At 41.3% G+C, this 16,455-nt stretch overlaps 1 protein-coding gene across 8 annotated transcripts in view; it reads left to right on the top strand.

The window, feature by feature from the left end:
* The window catches only part of LOC311132099 (protein argonaute-2-like), a 29,323-nt gene that overhangs the window by 1,754 nt on the left and 11,114 nt on the right, over window positions 1-16,455 (top strand). For 2 of the 8 annotated variants that reach the window (XM_084165281.1, XM_084165279.1), the window contains exons 2-14: window positions 318-365; window positions 5,102-5,282; window positions 11,133-11,253; window positions 11,520-11,701; window positions 12,047-12,183; window positions 12,551-12,685; window positions 12,934-13,021; window positions 13,276-13,423; window positions 13,646-13,765; window positions 13,998-14,120; window positions 14,933-15,066; window positions 15,363-15,547; window positions 15,789-15,948. In XM_084165281.1, the coding sequence (XP_084021407.1) occupies window positions 318-365; window positions 5,102-5,282; window positions 11,133-11,253; window positions 11,520-11,701; window positions 12,047-12,183; window positions 12,551-12,685; window positions 12,934-13,021; window positions 13,276-13,423; window positions 13,646-13,765; window positions 13,998-14,120; window positions 14,933-15,066; window positions 15,363-15,547; window positions 15,789-15,948 (1,762 nt within the window). Of the gene's footprint in view, window positions 1-317; window positions 366-5,101; window positions 5,283-11,132; window positions 11,254-11,519; window positions 11,702-12,046; window positions 12,184-12,550; window positions 12,704-12,933; window positions 13,022-13,275; window positions 13,424-13,645; window positions 13,766-13,997; window positions 14,121-14,929; window positions 15,067-15,362; window positions 15,548-15,788; window positions 15,949-16,455 lie in introns of all 8 variants that reach the window. The other 6 variants (XM_084165280.1, XM_084165278.1, XM_084165277.1 and 3 more) reach the window with 3 other exon arrangements.

Below are 16,455 nucleotides of genomic sequence, written 5' to 3'. Positions count from 1 at the left end.
AGCAATACACTATAGGGAATGAAAATGAACATGGAGGATGAAGTTACAAGGTTTTATTGGCATTATGAACAGGAGGGAGTTCTAAGAATATTACAAAACTGTAGCTCAGTTGGTAGAGCATGGCGCTTGCAATGCCAGGGTTGTGGGTTCGTTTCCCACAGGGGGCCAGTATGAAAATGTATGCACTCACTAACTGTAAGTCGCTCTGGATAAGAGCGTCTGCTAAATGACAAAAATGTAAAAAATGTGATCCATGCAGCCTTCATTTGATTAATTGTGAGACATGTCAATTGACAAAACAAATTGTTCTCTTCTAGCTGCTGAGATGCTTGAACCACCTCGCTCCTCAGGGTCAATTGGCTCTGGTAAGCTTCTTTCACACTGTACTTTAACACCACATTTGTTTGGAGCGTTTTTTCAGAACTCTGGCACGTTTCCCCCTTTAGTTCGGTTTGTTTGGACTGGTGTGAACCAGGGCTGTGACGATACCAGTATCGCAATATTTTTCTGCTGTATGTAAGATATTGTGTGCTATAGCTAGTGTTGAGCGATTAGTGCTTTTTGAGGTCGTTTAGGTTAGATTATTTAAAAATAATGGGGTTTCGATAATTTACTGCTTGTTACTTATTAGCCATAATTTATTCACTTTAACAAAACATTTAAGTTGTGTATATTACATTTGTTTTATTTGATTACCTTATTTAATTCCAAGTCAGCATCTCATCTCTATAGAGCTTCTGCCTATGCTGTCTGGCAAAATCACTATTTTGTATACTGAACAAAAATATAAATGCAACAGCTTCAACGATTTTACTGCATTACAGTTCATATAAGGAAATCAGTCAATTTAAATAAATTCATTAGGCCCTAATCTATGGATTTCACATGACTGGGCAGGAGCGCAGCCATGGGTGGGCCTGGGAGGGCACCACCCGCTTGGGAGCCAGGCCCAGCCAATCAGAATGAGTTTTCCCCCACAAAGGGGCTTTATTACAGACAGAAAGACTCCTCAGTTTCATCAGCTGTCCGGGTGGCTGGTCTCAGACGATCCCGCAGGTGAAGAATCCGGATGTGGAGTTCCTGGGCTGGAGTGGTTACACATGGTCTGTGGTTATGAGGCTGGTTGGCGATACTGGCAAATTCTCTAAAACTACGTTGGAGGCAGCTTATGCTAGAGAAATGAACATTCAATTTTCTGGGAACAGCTCTGGTGGACATTCCTACAGTCAGCATGCCAATTGCACGCTCCTTCAACTTGAGGCATCTGTGGCTAGTGTTGTGTGACAAAACTGCACATTTTAGTGGCCTTTTATTGTCCCCAGCACAAGGTGCAGCTGTGTAATAATCATTATGTTTAATCAGCGTTTTGATATGCCACACCTGTCAGGTGGATGGATTATCTTGGCAAAGGAGAAATGTTCACTAACAGGGATGTAAACACATTTGTGCACAACATTTGAGAGAGAGATGCTTTTTTTTGTGTATGGGAAAATTCTGGGATATTTTACTTTAGCTCATGAAACATGGGACCAACACTTTACACGTTGCGTTTATATTTTTGTTCAGTATAGTTCTTCAAAGTAAATTAGGCATACTTTTATGACTGCTGAATACCAACTATCAATCACTTAGATCATGTATTTTCAGGTAGATGCCTCGCGAAGCAACAGCTGCTCTCTATATCACCTCAAGATTGCACACTATTCTCTCCTCCATAGCAGCCATAAAAAAAAAACGCAGACCGGACAAGTACACTATATATACAAAAGTATGTGGACACCCCTTCAAATTAGTGGCTATTTCAGCTACACCCGTTGCTTGACAGATTTATAAAATCAAGCACACTGCCATGCAATCTCCATAGACAAACATTGGCAGTAGAATGGCCTTACTGAAGAGCTCAGTGACTTTCAACGTGGCACCATCATAGGATGCCACCTTTCCAACAAGTCATTTAGTCAAATTTCTGCCCTGCTAGAGCTGCCCCGGTCAACTGTAAGTGCTGTTATTGTGAAGTTGAAACGTCTAGGCGCAACAATGGCTCAGCCACAAAGTGGTAGGCCACACAAGCTCACAGAACCGGACCGCCTAGTGCCACGATTCTGTGCTTTCAACTTTGTGGCAACAGTTTGGGGAAGACCCTTTCCTGTTTCAGCATGACAATGCCCCCGTGCACAAAGCTTGGTCCATACAGAAATGGTTTGTCGACATCGGTGTGTAAGAACTTGACTGGCCTGCACAGAGCCCTGACCTCAACCCCATCGAACACCTTTGGGATGAATTGGAATGCCGATTACGAGCCAGGCCTAATCGCCCAACATCAGTGCCCGACCTCACTAATGCTCTGAATGGAAGCAAGTCCCCGCAGCAATGTTCCAACATCTAGCGGAAAGCCTTCCCAGAAGAGTGGAGGCTGTTATGGCAGCAAAGAGGGGACCAACTCCATATTAATGCCCATGATTTTAGAACTAGATGTTCAACGAGCAGGTGTCCACATGCTTTTGGTAATGTAATTTAGATGCACAATGGATTATGGTCATTGTAGTTAATTACCACGTTTTAGGTGCTAAAGTCTGTAGAATATTGGCCTGTTGGAAACTACATCGCACAGTTCAGGCTGGATCTGATTTATCTCTAGAGAAATAGTGCGATGTGAGCTTTGAGCTCACAGAAGAAGGAAACATTTTTTGAAATGGATTGCAAATAATTGAACCGACATCAGTGAATTAGTTGTTTAAATAACGAAAAATAACCGTCATTTCAGTTAATCGCTCAGCACTAGCTATAGCTTGGAAAATAAATAAATGTGACTGGATGACAACATAATTATGTTTGTTTCCAACATTAGGGCTGTTTTCCTAAAGAACTTAAATCTGTTTCCTTTCCACGATACTAACGAGTATCTCGATACTGGTATTGTCCCAGCCGTAGTGTGAATGCACTATATGCACTTGGGAGTGCACGAAACGTCACACGTGGTTCGCTCAAAAAGGGTGGGGGCTATAGGCTACTGAATATAGCCTACTCACGTCGCAGATGGAGCGGCTATTGTTGTTGGAAGACCAAAGAGAAAGTAATATGAAGTTATGCTTTTAATGATAATAATACATGGATTTAATTTGAGCGTTTTCTCCAATACATGACTGGTATGAACACGTGATTTTGTTAAGGCATTTTAGTTTGACATTTGGCAATGTTTCTTTTTTGGTTTACTGTTTGATCAGTCGCTGAGATTATATTTGGATATCAATGTAAAATAGGCTACTTTGATGAATAGCCTATAGATCAGATCAAGGAACCAAGCGACAACACTGCCCCCACGGCCGCGGAAGGAATGTTACGGCACGTCTACAATTTCAGGTAGTACAAAAGTACGTAGAATGCCGGAGCGTATTACAAGGAGCTGCCCCTTTTGTGAGGAAAAACGACATTGCAACACTGCGTTATGCTAGCACTATGTTTGTACCATCAGTTTACTGTACCCTCTAGTAGACATTTTGTTTCTCCTATTCCCCCAACCACTGTAATTTATGTCTTGATTCTGGCAGGCAATGGAAATTGGATATAAAATAGGGCAAGTATAATTGTAGGAATCAATTAGATGAAAAGGTGTTTACCGGCAAGAAAGAACACTGGATAACAGCTGACTGCACTGACGCACAATGGCCATGTCCGAAATCGGTCTTGCCTTCTACTTACTAAAACTAAATACTGTGTACTAATTTGACTACATACTATTTAGAACTCACTGTTTAAAAAAATCAAACGCAGTAAGCAACATCAAGATACTAGGCTCACCCATCCCGAGAATGCGTCATGTAATGCACAACCGCGTTGATTCCTGCCGTTCGTTCATTTGGCTACAGCACGTCCCCTTATCTGATTATCAGCTGTTGTTACACAGTCAGGAAAAACTATTCTCTTCCTCAAGTGTGCAGCGAATTCTACTAGATGAAGAGCCAAAATGAGTATAACATCGAGGCATTTAAAGCATACTCGATTTTTGAAATTTCACATAGTATTTTTGTATACCTAAAATGCCTACTATTTAGAACGCAAGACACGGCCTATATCTTTTCCAAAGGGACTTGTTTGCATCTTAAAATATGTCCTGAATATCAGACCCCTGAAATACCCTTCTCTACCTATTATAACAAAGCTGGATATCACGTGGGATGCCAGTTATTCTTAGACATGCTGATTAGAAGTTGACAATTTGACCCTCTCTTCATAGAGGCTTAGCTAGCTGAGGAAACGCATAATCCCTAGGATTAAAAGACCGCTAAAGAAAAGACTGACTTTGAACCAGTTTCGCTAAACTGATAATTTTTTTTCCTGTTGGCAAACTTTCCCCTGCCACATTAACAATGTCTTAATCATGCATCAAGACTCACAAGAACATTCCACTTGTCCTCTTCAGTGACATATTGGAGATGACTTCTGTGTATTGTATAGCAGGTGAGTTGTTGATGCGAAGAGCTGGAGAACAGAGAAGACTTCAAAGGGAGTATGTTCACAGTCCTTCCATGATATCAAGGCCCCAGGCTGAAGAAGCCTGAATGAACACAGTATTTTGTATTTATTAAGACTCCCCATTAGCTGCTGCCAAGGCAGCAGCTACTCTTCCTGGGGTCCAGCAACATTAAGGCAGTTATATACAATTAAAAAATATTACATGGCATTTCATAACACTTTTCACAACACATTAAGTGTGTGTCTTCAGGCCACTACTCTACTACAACATATCTACAATACAAAATCCATGTGTGCGTTATCGTGTGTCTTCACAGTCCTCGCTGTTCAATAATGTGTCCAAACTCGGTCAGGACTCACCAACCAAATAGTTCAAGCATGGCAGTATAATGTATTGAACATCCAACTATTCACATTCTAAAAAATAATATTACAGAACAATATTGTGAGTTACCCTATTCTAGCCTGGTCCCAGATCTGTTTGTGCTGTCTTGCTAACTTGTGATAATGATCATAGGAGTTGGAAAAACTGCACAAACAGATCTGGGGCTAGGCTAAAGCAGTTCCATCTGTACAGTTATTAACTTGTTTCTTTGTTTGCTTCCTACCCCTGACCCCTCTGATCCAGATCCCCCGTCTCCCCCAGTGCCGGAGTATGTGTTCAAACCCCCATCACGGCCAGACTTTGGCACCATGGGCAGGACAATCAAACTGCAGGCCAACTTCTTTGAGATGGAGATCCCCAAACTGGAGGTCTACCACTACGACATCGACATCAAGCCAGAAAAATGCCCCAGAAGGGTCAACCGGTATGGAGCTGTTTTATTTGGTTTATAGGCTTTCACCTGAGTAGACAATGATCTAGTTAAAGACATGCTCTGGAACTTTGGCGAATTCTAAGTATTTTTTAAACCTCCCGCTTTGGGCTGGGTGTGTCATGAGCTAGGGATGGACATGAGTAATCGAGTACTTGAACGGACATTAACTTGGATCTTTAACCAGAGATCCAATTTTTTTCAAATACTGTAAAACTATTTAGTCATTTTCGTCTTGGAGACTACGTTAATTTGCTTTTACTCTAGTGTTCCATTTGTACATGTGCATTTGCGGGACACAACAAAATTCAAAATGGACTGGTTGACTGAAGTAGGGAAATACAGTGAGGGGGAAAAAAGTATTTGATCCCCTGCTGATTTTGTACGTTTGCCCACTGACAAAGACATGATCAGTCTATAATTTTATTGGTAGGTTTATTTGAACAGTGAGAGACAGAATAGCAACAAAAAGAAACACAAAATAACTGTCAATCTCCCTCGGCCTGGGGCTCCATGCAAGATCTCACCTCGTGGAGTTACAATGATCATGAGAACAGTGAGGAATCAGCCCAGAACTACACGGGAGGATCTTGTCAATGATCTCAAGGCAGCTGGGACCATAGTCACCAAGAAAACAATTGGTAACACAGTACACCGTGAAGGACTGAAATCCTGCAGCGCCCACAAGGTCCCCCTGCTCAAGAAAGCACATATACATGCCCGTCTGAAGTTTGCCAATGAACATCTGAATGATTCAGAGGAGGACTGGGTGAAAGTGTTGTGGTCAGATGAGACTAAAATGGAGCTCTTTGGCATCAACTCAACTCGCTGTGTTTGGATAAGGAGGAATGCTGCATATGACCCCAAGAACACCATCCTCACCGTCAAACATGGAGGTGGAAACATTATGCTTTGGGGGTGTTTTTCAGCTAAGGGGACAGGACAACTTCACCGCATCAAAGGGACGATGGACGGGGCCATGTACCGTCAAATCTTGGGTGAGAACCTCCTTCCCTCAGCCAGGGCATTGAAAATGGGTCGTGGATGGGTATTCCAGCATGACAATGACCCAAAACACACGGCCATGGCAACAAAGGAGTGGCTCAAGAATAAGCACATTAAGGTCCTGTAGTGGCCTAGCCAGTCTCCAGACCTTAATCCCATAGGAAATCTGTGGAGGGAGCTGAAGGTTCGAGTTGCAAAACGTCAGACTCAAAACCTTAATGACTTGGAGAAGATCTGCAAAGAGGAGTGGGACAAAATCTCTCCTGTGATGTGTGCAAGCCTGGTGGCCAACTACAAGAAACGTCTGACCTCTGTGATTGCCAACAAGGGTTTTTCCAGAAAGTTCTAAGTCATGTTTTGCAGAGGGGTCAAATACTTATTTCCCTCATTAAAATGCTAATCAATTTATAACATTTTTGACATGCGTTTTTCTGGATTTTTGTTGTTGTTATTCTGTCTCTCACTGTTCAAATAAACCTACCATTAAAATTATAGACTGATAATTTCTTTGTCAGTGGGCAAACGTACAAAATCAGCAGGGCATCAAATACTTTTTTCCCTCACTGTGTGTGTTCAAATAATGAGCTGCAATTTTGGAACAATTGCGTCATTTTCCGCTTGGGCTCTTTGCGGTTGTCACTAGTTACCACAGCCACAAAGTCAAAATCGCTATATGTGACCGACCGGCTCGATTCAGTCCTATGTAGCAACATTTGAAATTGTGTTTTTTACATGGGATAAAAGTAGAGTCTCAGAGCTAGAAAATTGTATATCATACACTACAGTTGAGGAACAATGGGAAAGTAATTCTGCTTTGAAAGTTGATAAACTTGTAACCCCACTTTTGAGAAAATGGCCCTTGAATGTTTTGGTACACCTACTGGAGAGCTCTTTGTCTACACTCATTGAGCATCATTCACACCCTCTTAAGCCTTAGTCCCACCCATCTCTTTAAGGATTCACATGTGAGGCCATGTGCTAAACAGTGAGTACGGTCGTGTACTAAACAACCAAAGATTTCAAGACTAAAGGCTGGTTTATACTAAGTCTATCGACATTTGTCATTCATTATTACAGGGAAATAAACTCACAACAAGAACCTCTACGGGATCGGTGTCCTGTATACGGGACGGTTGAGCTAACGTGCGCTAATGTGATTAGCATTGTAAGTAACAGCAAACTTTCGTGCGGTCATTTTGGCCTCAATTATTAAACATAAACAAGGAGCTGCACCATTACCCTCCATAGTCAAATTGATTTTATTCAACACAGTCCAAACTACTGAACTAAAAGGTGACTCACACACACACCACATTTTTTTATTAAGCTCGGCTGTTTCTTCTTCTCGCCTTCTCTGGAAACACTCGACGTTTACTTGTTTAATGATTACTCTGTCGACTGAAACAGCCTGAAGCTAAGACCGAGCTTTGGAAACGAACGAACGACTAAGAAACACCAATAGTGATTTTCTGATAATTTTATCCAAATTATGAATGATCGAAACACTCAGAATGCATTGTTTTGTTGAGGTTATTCATGGTCGCTATGAGAAAGCTTAAATTTGAGTTAATCTAACTGCACTGTCCAATTTACAGTAGCTATTACAGTGAAAAAAATACCATGCTATTGTTTGAGGAGAGTGCACAACAACTAACTTATCACGGCAACTGGTTTGATACATTCACCTCTGAAGGTAAATAATGTACTTACATTCAGTAATCTTGCTCTGATTTGTCATCCTAAGTGTCCCAGAGATAAAATGTAGCATCGTTTTGTTTGATAAAATCAATTTTTTTATTCAAATGTAGGAACTGGGTTCTACAGTTTAAACCCCTGCTGTCTCTGGCTCCACACCCACCCCGCCCGGCCATCTAGATGTGTGAAAGTTAGTGTATAAGCTAATGATCCATCATGTATGACATTCCTGGAAGTGTGTAAACTTACATTTTGTATTACCATATAATTTTTGTATGTTCTTTATAGTTACGTATTTGAAAATGTATCAGTTGACCAATTTGGCACATTTGGGAAGACTTGATACAAAATAGTCCAGTATTGCAATGCTTCACTGGATCAATCTGAAACTTTGGACACTGCTGCCATCTAGTGGCCAAAATCTAAACTGCAATATATTGTGGCCTTTCTCTTGCATTTCAAAGATGGAACAGAACAAACAAATAGAAAACGCATGTTTTTTTGATTGTATTATCATTTACCAGATCTAATGTGTTATTCTCCTACATTAATTTCAAATTTCCACAAACTTCAAAGGGTTTCCTTTCAAATGGTATCAAGAATATGCATATCCTTGCTTCAGGTCCTGAGCTACAGGCAGTTATATTTGGGTATGTCATTTTGAGGTGAAAATTTGAAAAAATGGTCTGATCCTTAAGAGGTTAATGGCAAGCTAATTACAGAAAATGGCTTACAGTTGTGAGTGACGAAATAAAGCAGGGCATTCTACCAGAGCATTTTAGAACTTGGACACTGTCTCGTTGGCTTAAAGTTATATCCTGATTAGGTACAGGTCATGTTGTTCTTCACATTAACGTCTCTGGTAAACACACACTATATCAAATAAAATCCCAAGTTTATTTGTCACGTGCACAGAATACAGAAGGTGTACAGGGAAATGGTTACTTGCATAATGGAGTCTTTTTGTTTTAGACATGTAGCTAGCTAAACAATAACCATAATCCCAACTCATAACGTTACAACCGTGCATGAATCTACAGGTAGCTAAACGCTAACCAACTAGGTTCAATGGTAGATAGCTAACATTAGGCTATTACTAGCAGTGCAAATGGCTCAGATACGAATATTACTACACAGATCATACACGTAACGTTAGCCAGCGAGCCAGCTAACATTAGCTAGCTAGCTAACAGTATGCTTTAACTTGCAATGAAAACTACTTTCTGACAAAATTAGAAACTTAGAATATATTACAATGTAGCTAGCTAGACTCTCTTACCCGTATACACAAAACGCTTCTCCCTCTGTCACGGATGCCATGGTTGCCCTTAGTTTGAAGATGTAATCCGCAGACAGGTGTTTTATACAACAGCCTTCTGTGTTCTCTTTTCCACTCCTTCTGCATTTGCAATCAAACGTCTGAATTTTCTCAATCTCCTTAGCTATCATACTCTCCTTCCACCGGGCATTCCACTGATTTCAAAACTCGGTCCTCCAGAAAGTAGAGCTATCGTTCAAAATAATCTGCGTTAGAAAGGATTACCTACACATATTGAGCAGCTCGTTATAGACAGAAGCGTGCTACATGGCAGACCAATCTGAACTCATCTCTCGGCATGTCCAGCCAATCCATTATCTCAGCCAATCATGGCTAGCGGGAAGGTTCCTGTCTTTTTCTGTGGCTAAACCAACTAGGCTCGTAATTTAACAATTTTATTTGTATTTACAGGTGGTATACAAGTTTGTTATTAAAGCACATGAAAGTTCACATGTTTACGCACACATGCCTCTCCAGTAATGTAGAGATGCGTAATATTCGCCTAGTTTCCTGAAATGTGTCACATATCGTAAAAACTCATAAACTATAATGTGCTTTTTTGGTCTTAATTTAAGGTTAGCAGTGTGGTTAAGGGTTAGGTTTAACATCTGATTTTTAAGAAGAGATATTGTGGAAACAGGTGTGGTTTATGACTTTGTGGCTGTGGTAACTAGTGACGACCCTACTTTGCGAACTGCTAGTGCCATTTACAATTGGTTAGCCTAGGCTATAACCCACTCCTAAATATAGACCGGTTCCAGACTGAAAATATGCAAAAACATTAGTTTGATAAAGACAAAGATCATATTTTCATCAGATTCATTAAGCATAGGTCTACTCACCAAACAGATGTTGTGGCCACAATTCATCCCCATGCAGTGTTAATTGTGGAATTGTTAATCCATTTAGGAAACTCCAAAGAACAGAATAAACTAAATCAAAGCTCTATCGAAAAGAAGACCGATTTTTGGTTTGTAATCCAGAAAAATTTATCAACTCTCCAAATTGAGCCCTCTTTCAAATGATCACTCTTTGAGAATAACCAGATGCGAGATGCACATCACTTCTGTTTTATTTTATTCTGTTATATTACATTGTTTTTATACTATAAAATAGGTGTCTTGACTATGATAATGGCTCGGGTCTACTAAATTAACAAAACAAGGCTATGCCATTGCACAGCAATAGGTTTCTATAAGCAAGCGCCACACTGCTGAGGTTACTACCTTTCTGATATGTGTTCCATTATATAATATAAAAAGTTTATTACAGTTAAATAAATGAATCTTAAATGGCACTTGTTTTTTTGTTTTTTATTGAAGAGGGAGTGAGGCAATTTAGCTATTAGGATTCGTTATCTGTAATGATTATGATAAATTAGGCATTGTTGCACACTGTTGGTATATAGATATATTCAACAACAACAACAATCTCCAGTGCAGGCCTTGTTCAAAAATTATAATAATAATTTTTTGCTACTTTAAAGAAATCATGCGAGTACTCGGAACAGTCATAGGTCAATGCCATCTCTATTGAGAGCCATTCCCCGACCAATTTATCTTCAGCCCCTCGCCATTTGAGTGACCGCTAGCAAGATGCTCACACACAGCAGAGCTAAAGAGAGAGAGCAATGACGTGGTGCACATATCTGCACATGTGATGTAGTACGCATGTTTCGGGAACCGACTATGTCTCTCGAGTGCTACTTTTAGGGACAAATATACTAGATGTGAATGGGGATTGTAAGGCTTTGTTGTGTACAAAGTACAATGGCATTTTGTACTGTATTGATAACATCTCATATGCTCCATTTGTGTTCTTCTCAGTGAAATTGTGGAGCACATGGTACAGCACTTTAAAACGCAGATTTTTGGGGATCGAAAGCCAGTGTATGACGGGAGGAAGAATCTCTACACAGCCATGCCCTTACCAATAGGGAGGGAAAAAGTAAGTCTCCCCAGCTGACTTGAGGTGTCTGATGTAATTGTGGTGTTATGGGACTATCAGATGTGATTACATGCAATGTGATACCAAATTAATGACGTCCATGATATTGGATGAAGAGTGGTTTTACATTGTGTATAGGCTACATATTCCATGTAAGGTCTTGACTTGCCTGGTGATATGAAATAAAATATTTTATTAAGCTTTTTGATGCTTCGACTGGGTAGTCATGCCGATTTTTAAACACTTTAAAACACCTCTACTCACAGGTGGAGCTGGAGGTGACCATCCCAGGCGAGGGGAAGGACAGGAGCTTCAAAGTGGCCATAAAGTGGGTGTCCTGCGTCAGTCTGCAAGCTCTTCAAGAAGCCCTTTCGGGACGACTGCCAAACATCCCCTTCGAGACCATCCAGGCCCTGGACGTGGTCATGAGACATTTGCCCTCTATGAGGTCAGACTTTTCCCCTTGAAAACGATCAGTATATTTTCGCTAAGTAATATTGGTATTTAATTGTGGTATTTAGAGTTGCATACAAAGTTCTCAGACAAAATTGTTCTCATACTCAAACCATGTCTGCTATAATAAATGGGTCCACATACTTAATATGACCCTCTATTTTTGACATTTCTTCAATCTTTCCCTCACTGTTTTCTGTATACCTATGTACACACCATTTACATCTAGTGTATTTGGCCCAGTTGTTTATTCAAATTCCTCTGTCAGGCTCCTTGTAAAGCTAGATTCTGTTGAGACCGAGGTGAATCACATTGTCGTCCTCCCACCCTCTTCCAACAGGTACACCCCCGTCGGACGTTCTTTCTTCACCCCTTCAGAGGGCTGCTCTAACCCCCTGGGCGGGGGCAGAGAGGTCTGGTTTGGGTTCCACCAATCGGTCAGGCCTTCCCTGTGGAAGATGATGCTAAACATTGACGGTAGGTTTCACTCAGTGAATGTCTGTGTCCCAAATGGCACCCTATTCCCTAAATAGTAGAGAATGTGTCAGACTAGAGTACGTCTCTGTGTGTAGGGTGTGTGAATGGAAGGAGGATAGTACTGGGAATCTCATTTGATGGTATGTTTCAGGCAGTAATTAAGTGGCATTGATTTAACTCTCCCTGGAGTGCTGATTGGGTGGGGCTTGTGCTTTTGAGGTTTTGCCATTGGTCCTAAACGTGTAAACCCAACCCACTATGCTCAATCGAGTGCAACCTACCATAATCGTAAGTTGCAGTATGTATTTGGAAGCAGGAGGGTAGGTCTGTGAATCTCATCGCTGTGCTTGGTGTTTTGTTGTTCCAGTGTCTGCCACTGCTTTCTACAAGGCTCAGCCTGTGATTGAGTTCATGTGTGAGGTTTTGGATTTCAAAAGCATTGAAGAACAACAGAAGCCCTTAACCGACTCCCAGAGAGTAAAGTTTACCAAGGAAATCAAAGGTAATCATTCATTACCAGGTAATCAATAGTTGCGTTGGGTTGGTTGTTTTGTCTCAGTGGAAATGCTTGAAAATACTTATACCCAACAATTCTGTATAATAATAACAAATATTGATGTATCCATTTGTGTGTTGATGTAGAATCTGAATCTGATTTGAAATTTCAAAGTAGAATGTGATAAAATAGGAAAAGGTTATTGTCCACAGAATGTGTGAATCTGACCACTGTCTTGCCGTTGTGATTCTCAGGTCTGAAGGTTGAGATCACTCACTGTGGTCAGATGAAAAGGAAGTACAGAGTATGTAACGTGACCAGAAGACCAGCCAGCCACCAGACGTAAGAAAGAAGACCATACAATATTCACGACTACTGCCTCAATTCCTTTAGTTTCTTGTGATATAAACACAACTGGTTTGCATAGGGATGTAAAATAATAATAACTGGATTAACACGTGCTTAACACATAATTCATGCACAGATTAAGAGCAGATGCCAATAAAGTAACACAGAAATCCCCACTTGGGATATGGAATCCCTTTGTAAATCCAATCAAACATTTTTTTTTTTTTTTCTCATCTGTTTGACCTCAGGTTTCCTCTGCAGCAGGAAAATGGCCAGACCATAGAATGCACGGTAGCGCAGTACTTCAAAGACAAGTACAAACTCATGCTACGCTACCCCCACCTCCCCTGTCTACAGGTCGGACAGGAGCAGAAACACACCTACCTCCCCCTCGAGGTCAGTCGGCAGTCTCCCCTCACAACCTCTCAGATGGTTTACTGCTGGATTCAAATGGTTACAAAGAATGAGGACCCGGGCAGTATTACAGAAACTCCAGTTTGCCATTGAAACAGTGAAAATGCCTTGTACCTCTGTAGAGTATGGGAGACTAATCTGCGGGTGGATGATGCCTCAATGTGTCCCTGAGGGTATTAATAAAGTTGTGTTGTATGTGTCCAGGTATGCAACATAGTAGCTGGCCAGCGGTGCATCAAGAAGCTGACAGACAATCAGACGTCGACTATGATCCGTGCCACAGCCCGATCAGCACCCGACCGTCAGGAAGAAATCAGCAAACTGGTAAAGTGACTGTTAGTGACTTGGGGGAATTAACTCAAGCACTGAGTGTCTTGAAAGCTGCTTTTATGCACTTAAAGGATCTATTTGGTTGCAACTGAATGGACAACGACTCTTAAGTGCTGTTATTGAACCATTGGTGGCCTGACCATATGTACGTTTTCTTTCAGTCTGAAGTCCTAGTGTATAATAACCCCTCTGAATTATTACCACTGAACCTTTACTCTCTTTTCAGATGAGAAGTGCCAACTTTAACAATGATCCTTACGTGCGTGAGTTTGGGGTGATGGTGAGGGATGAGATGACCGAGGTGAATGGCCGAGTCCTCCAGGCCCCATCTATCCTCTACGGAGGGCGGGTAGGTTTCTACCATTTAAGCTGGGTTGGTTGATTGACTGATTTTGATTAGATAATTCAAAAACAGATGTTTCCATCAAACTGACTTTTTGCGGATAAAAGGCCTTGCATGATGACGTAGTGAACATAAAAAGAACCTTTGCTGTTAAATTCCCATGTACCGAATGGAAAAATACAAGTTAAATGGATTTCCATCACATTTTCAACTCTACTGATGGTTTTGTCACAAACTGTATAGCGAATGTGCCAACTCTGGTCTTGGCACATGCGCTCTAGCCATCAGCTCACAGATACAGTGTGGTTAGGCTGCCTACATTATGAGATTATTATGGATAAGAGCGATATTTGTATTTGTCAAACTGCAGCCAAGCATCGATCATCATGTCACCAGAATAAGAGACTCAATATTTATTGGAAAGGAGCATCAAGCTCATCACCTTGCACATTCACCACCCTGTGAAGTTCCTCATAACTTGTTTCATCTGTAGCCTAATAATTAATAAACTGCATGGTTTCCTGAGTCGTAGTGGGAGGACTACAGAACATATCATCGTGTGACTCCAAGTTTGCGTTTACACTGCCATTTTTTACATTATACATTTTACAGACACAAAGAGATCCCACCATGTCGAACGAACAAATTGTCTGTCGGCATTTATAAAATGTTACCGGTATTTTATGTTTCCATTAGTCGAGTCATTACTTTTCTTCATGCATCAGGTAATTCATCCGCATGAAATGGTTGGATGGAAACGTGGTTACAGAGAACAATTTGTCTCTGACACTTATCTCTTCTCCCTTTTACTCAAGCAGAATAAAGCAATAGCAACTCCCATCCAGGGAGTGTGGGACATGAGGAACAAGCAGTTCCACACTGGCATAGAGATCAAGGTGTGGGCCATCGCCTGCTTCGCCCCACAGAGACAGTGCACCGAACTCCTGCTCAAGTAAGAACTGCATCTGCAAGGAGCCCTACCGGGGGGGATCTATTAAACCTTCCGTTTCAGTTTTAGATGGGTTTCACTAATCTTGATTAGTATTAAAAACATTAATTTCTTCTCCCTATTCCTAGATGGTATTAAAACCATGTATTACTTCTACCTATTCCTTGATGGTATTAAAAACAATTACTTCTAACTATTCCTTCCGTGTTTGCCCTTATGATTTCCATATTTTATGAATTTGATATCTAGATTTTAGGACTATTTCCCCATCGAACCCCTGATAAACCTGTTTCTCTCAGGGCGTTTACAGACCAGCTGCGTAAGATCTCTCGTGACGCGGGGATGCCCATCCAGGGCCAACCCTGTTTCTGTAAGTACGCCCAGGGTGCGGACAGCGTGGAGCCCATGTTCAAACACCTCAAGTACACCTACCAGGGCTTGCAGCTGGTGGTGGTCATCCTGCCTGGGAAGACGCCCGTCTATGGTGAGGAAACTGGAAACTATGTTCCTAAGTGAATGGCTGTCTCTGTTTTATAGATCAGCCTCTAAATCATCTTGGTTCAGTTAGAAAGCTGTGCTCTATAAGGGCTTTTAGTATATTTAGTGGATTATATTTCCAACCGTATCAAATCTCATATGTAGACTTTCTAACATCCACACACCGCTAGCTGTATATCTCTCCTGTTGTGCGCTGACATGGCCTGTCCCCTCCCTGTGTGGTGTAGCTGAGGTGAAGCGTGTTGGTGACACAGTGCTGGGCATGGCCACCCAGTGTGTCCAGGTGAAGAATGTTCAGAAGACCACTCCCCAAACCCTCTCCAACCTCTGCCTGAAGATCAACGTCAAGTTGGGCGGGGTCAACAACATCCTCCTCCCACAGGGCAGGTCAGTGTAGAACCTCTCATTAACATGACTATGAGTACTTGCTGGTTGTCATCATTTGAATGAAGTGTTGTACATTCGTTCAAAATGTATAAACCGGTATACATTTGTCCATGACATCTGAGACTGGTGCCTTGTTTCAACATGCTCATCCACCTATACATTTACATGCAGGGCTCTACGCTTTTTTACAAGGAGCACGTGTGCGCATACAGTGGCTTGCGAAAGTATTCACCCCCCTTGGCATTTTTCCTATTTTGTTGCCTTACAACCTGGAATTAAAATGGATTTTTTGGGGGGTTTGTATAATATGATTTACACAACATGCCTACCACTTTTTATTAAATTGTGAAACAAACAAGGCAAAACTGCTCCAGCTCCTTCAAGTTGGATGGGTTCCACTGGTGTACAGCAATCTTTAAGTCATACCACAGATTCTCAATTGGATTGAGGTCTGGGCTTTGACTAGGCCATTCCAAGACATTTAAATGTTTCCCCTTAAACCACTCG

The sequence above is a fragment of the Coregonus lavaretus genome (assembly GCF_964263955.1).
Source record: "Coregonus lavaretus genome assembly, chromosome: 7".
In the NCBI taxonomy this organism is placed as follows: domain Eukaryota; kingdom Metazoa; phylum Chordata; class Actinopteri; order Salmoniformes; family Salmonidae; genus Coregonus; species Coregonus lavaretus.
The sequence above is the reverse complement of the archived record's forward strand: the minus strand, read 5'-3'. Positions and strand labels throughout refer to the sequence as shown.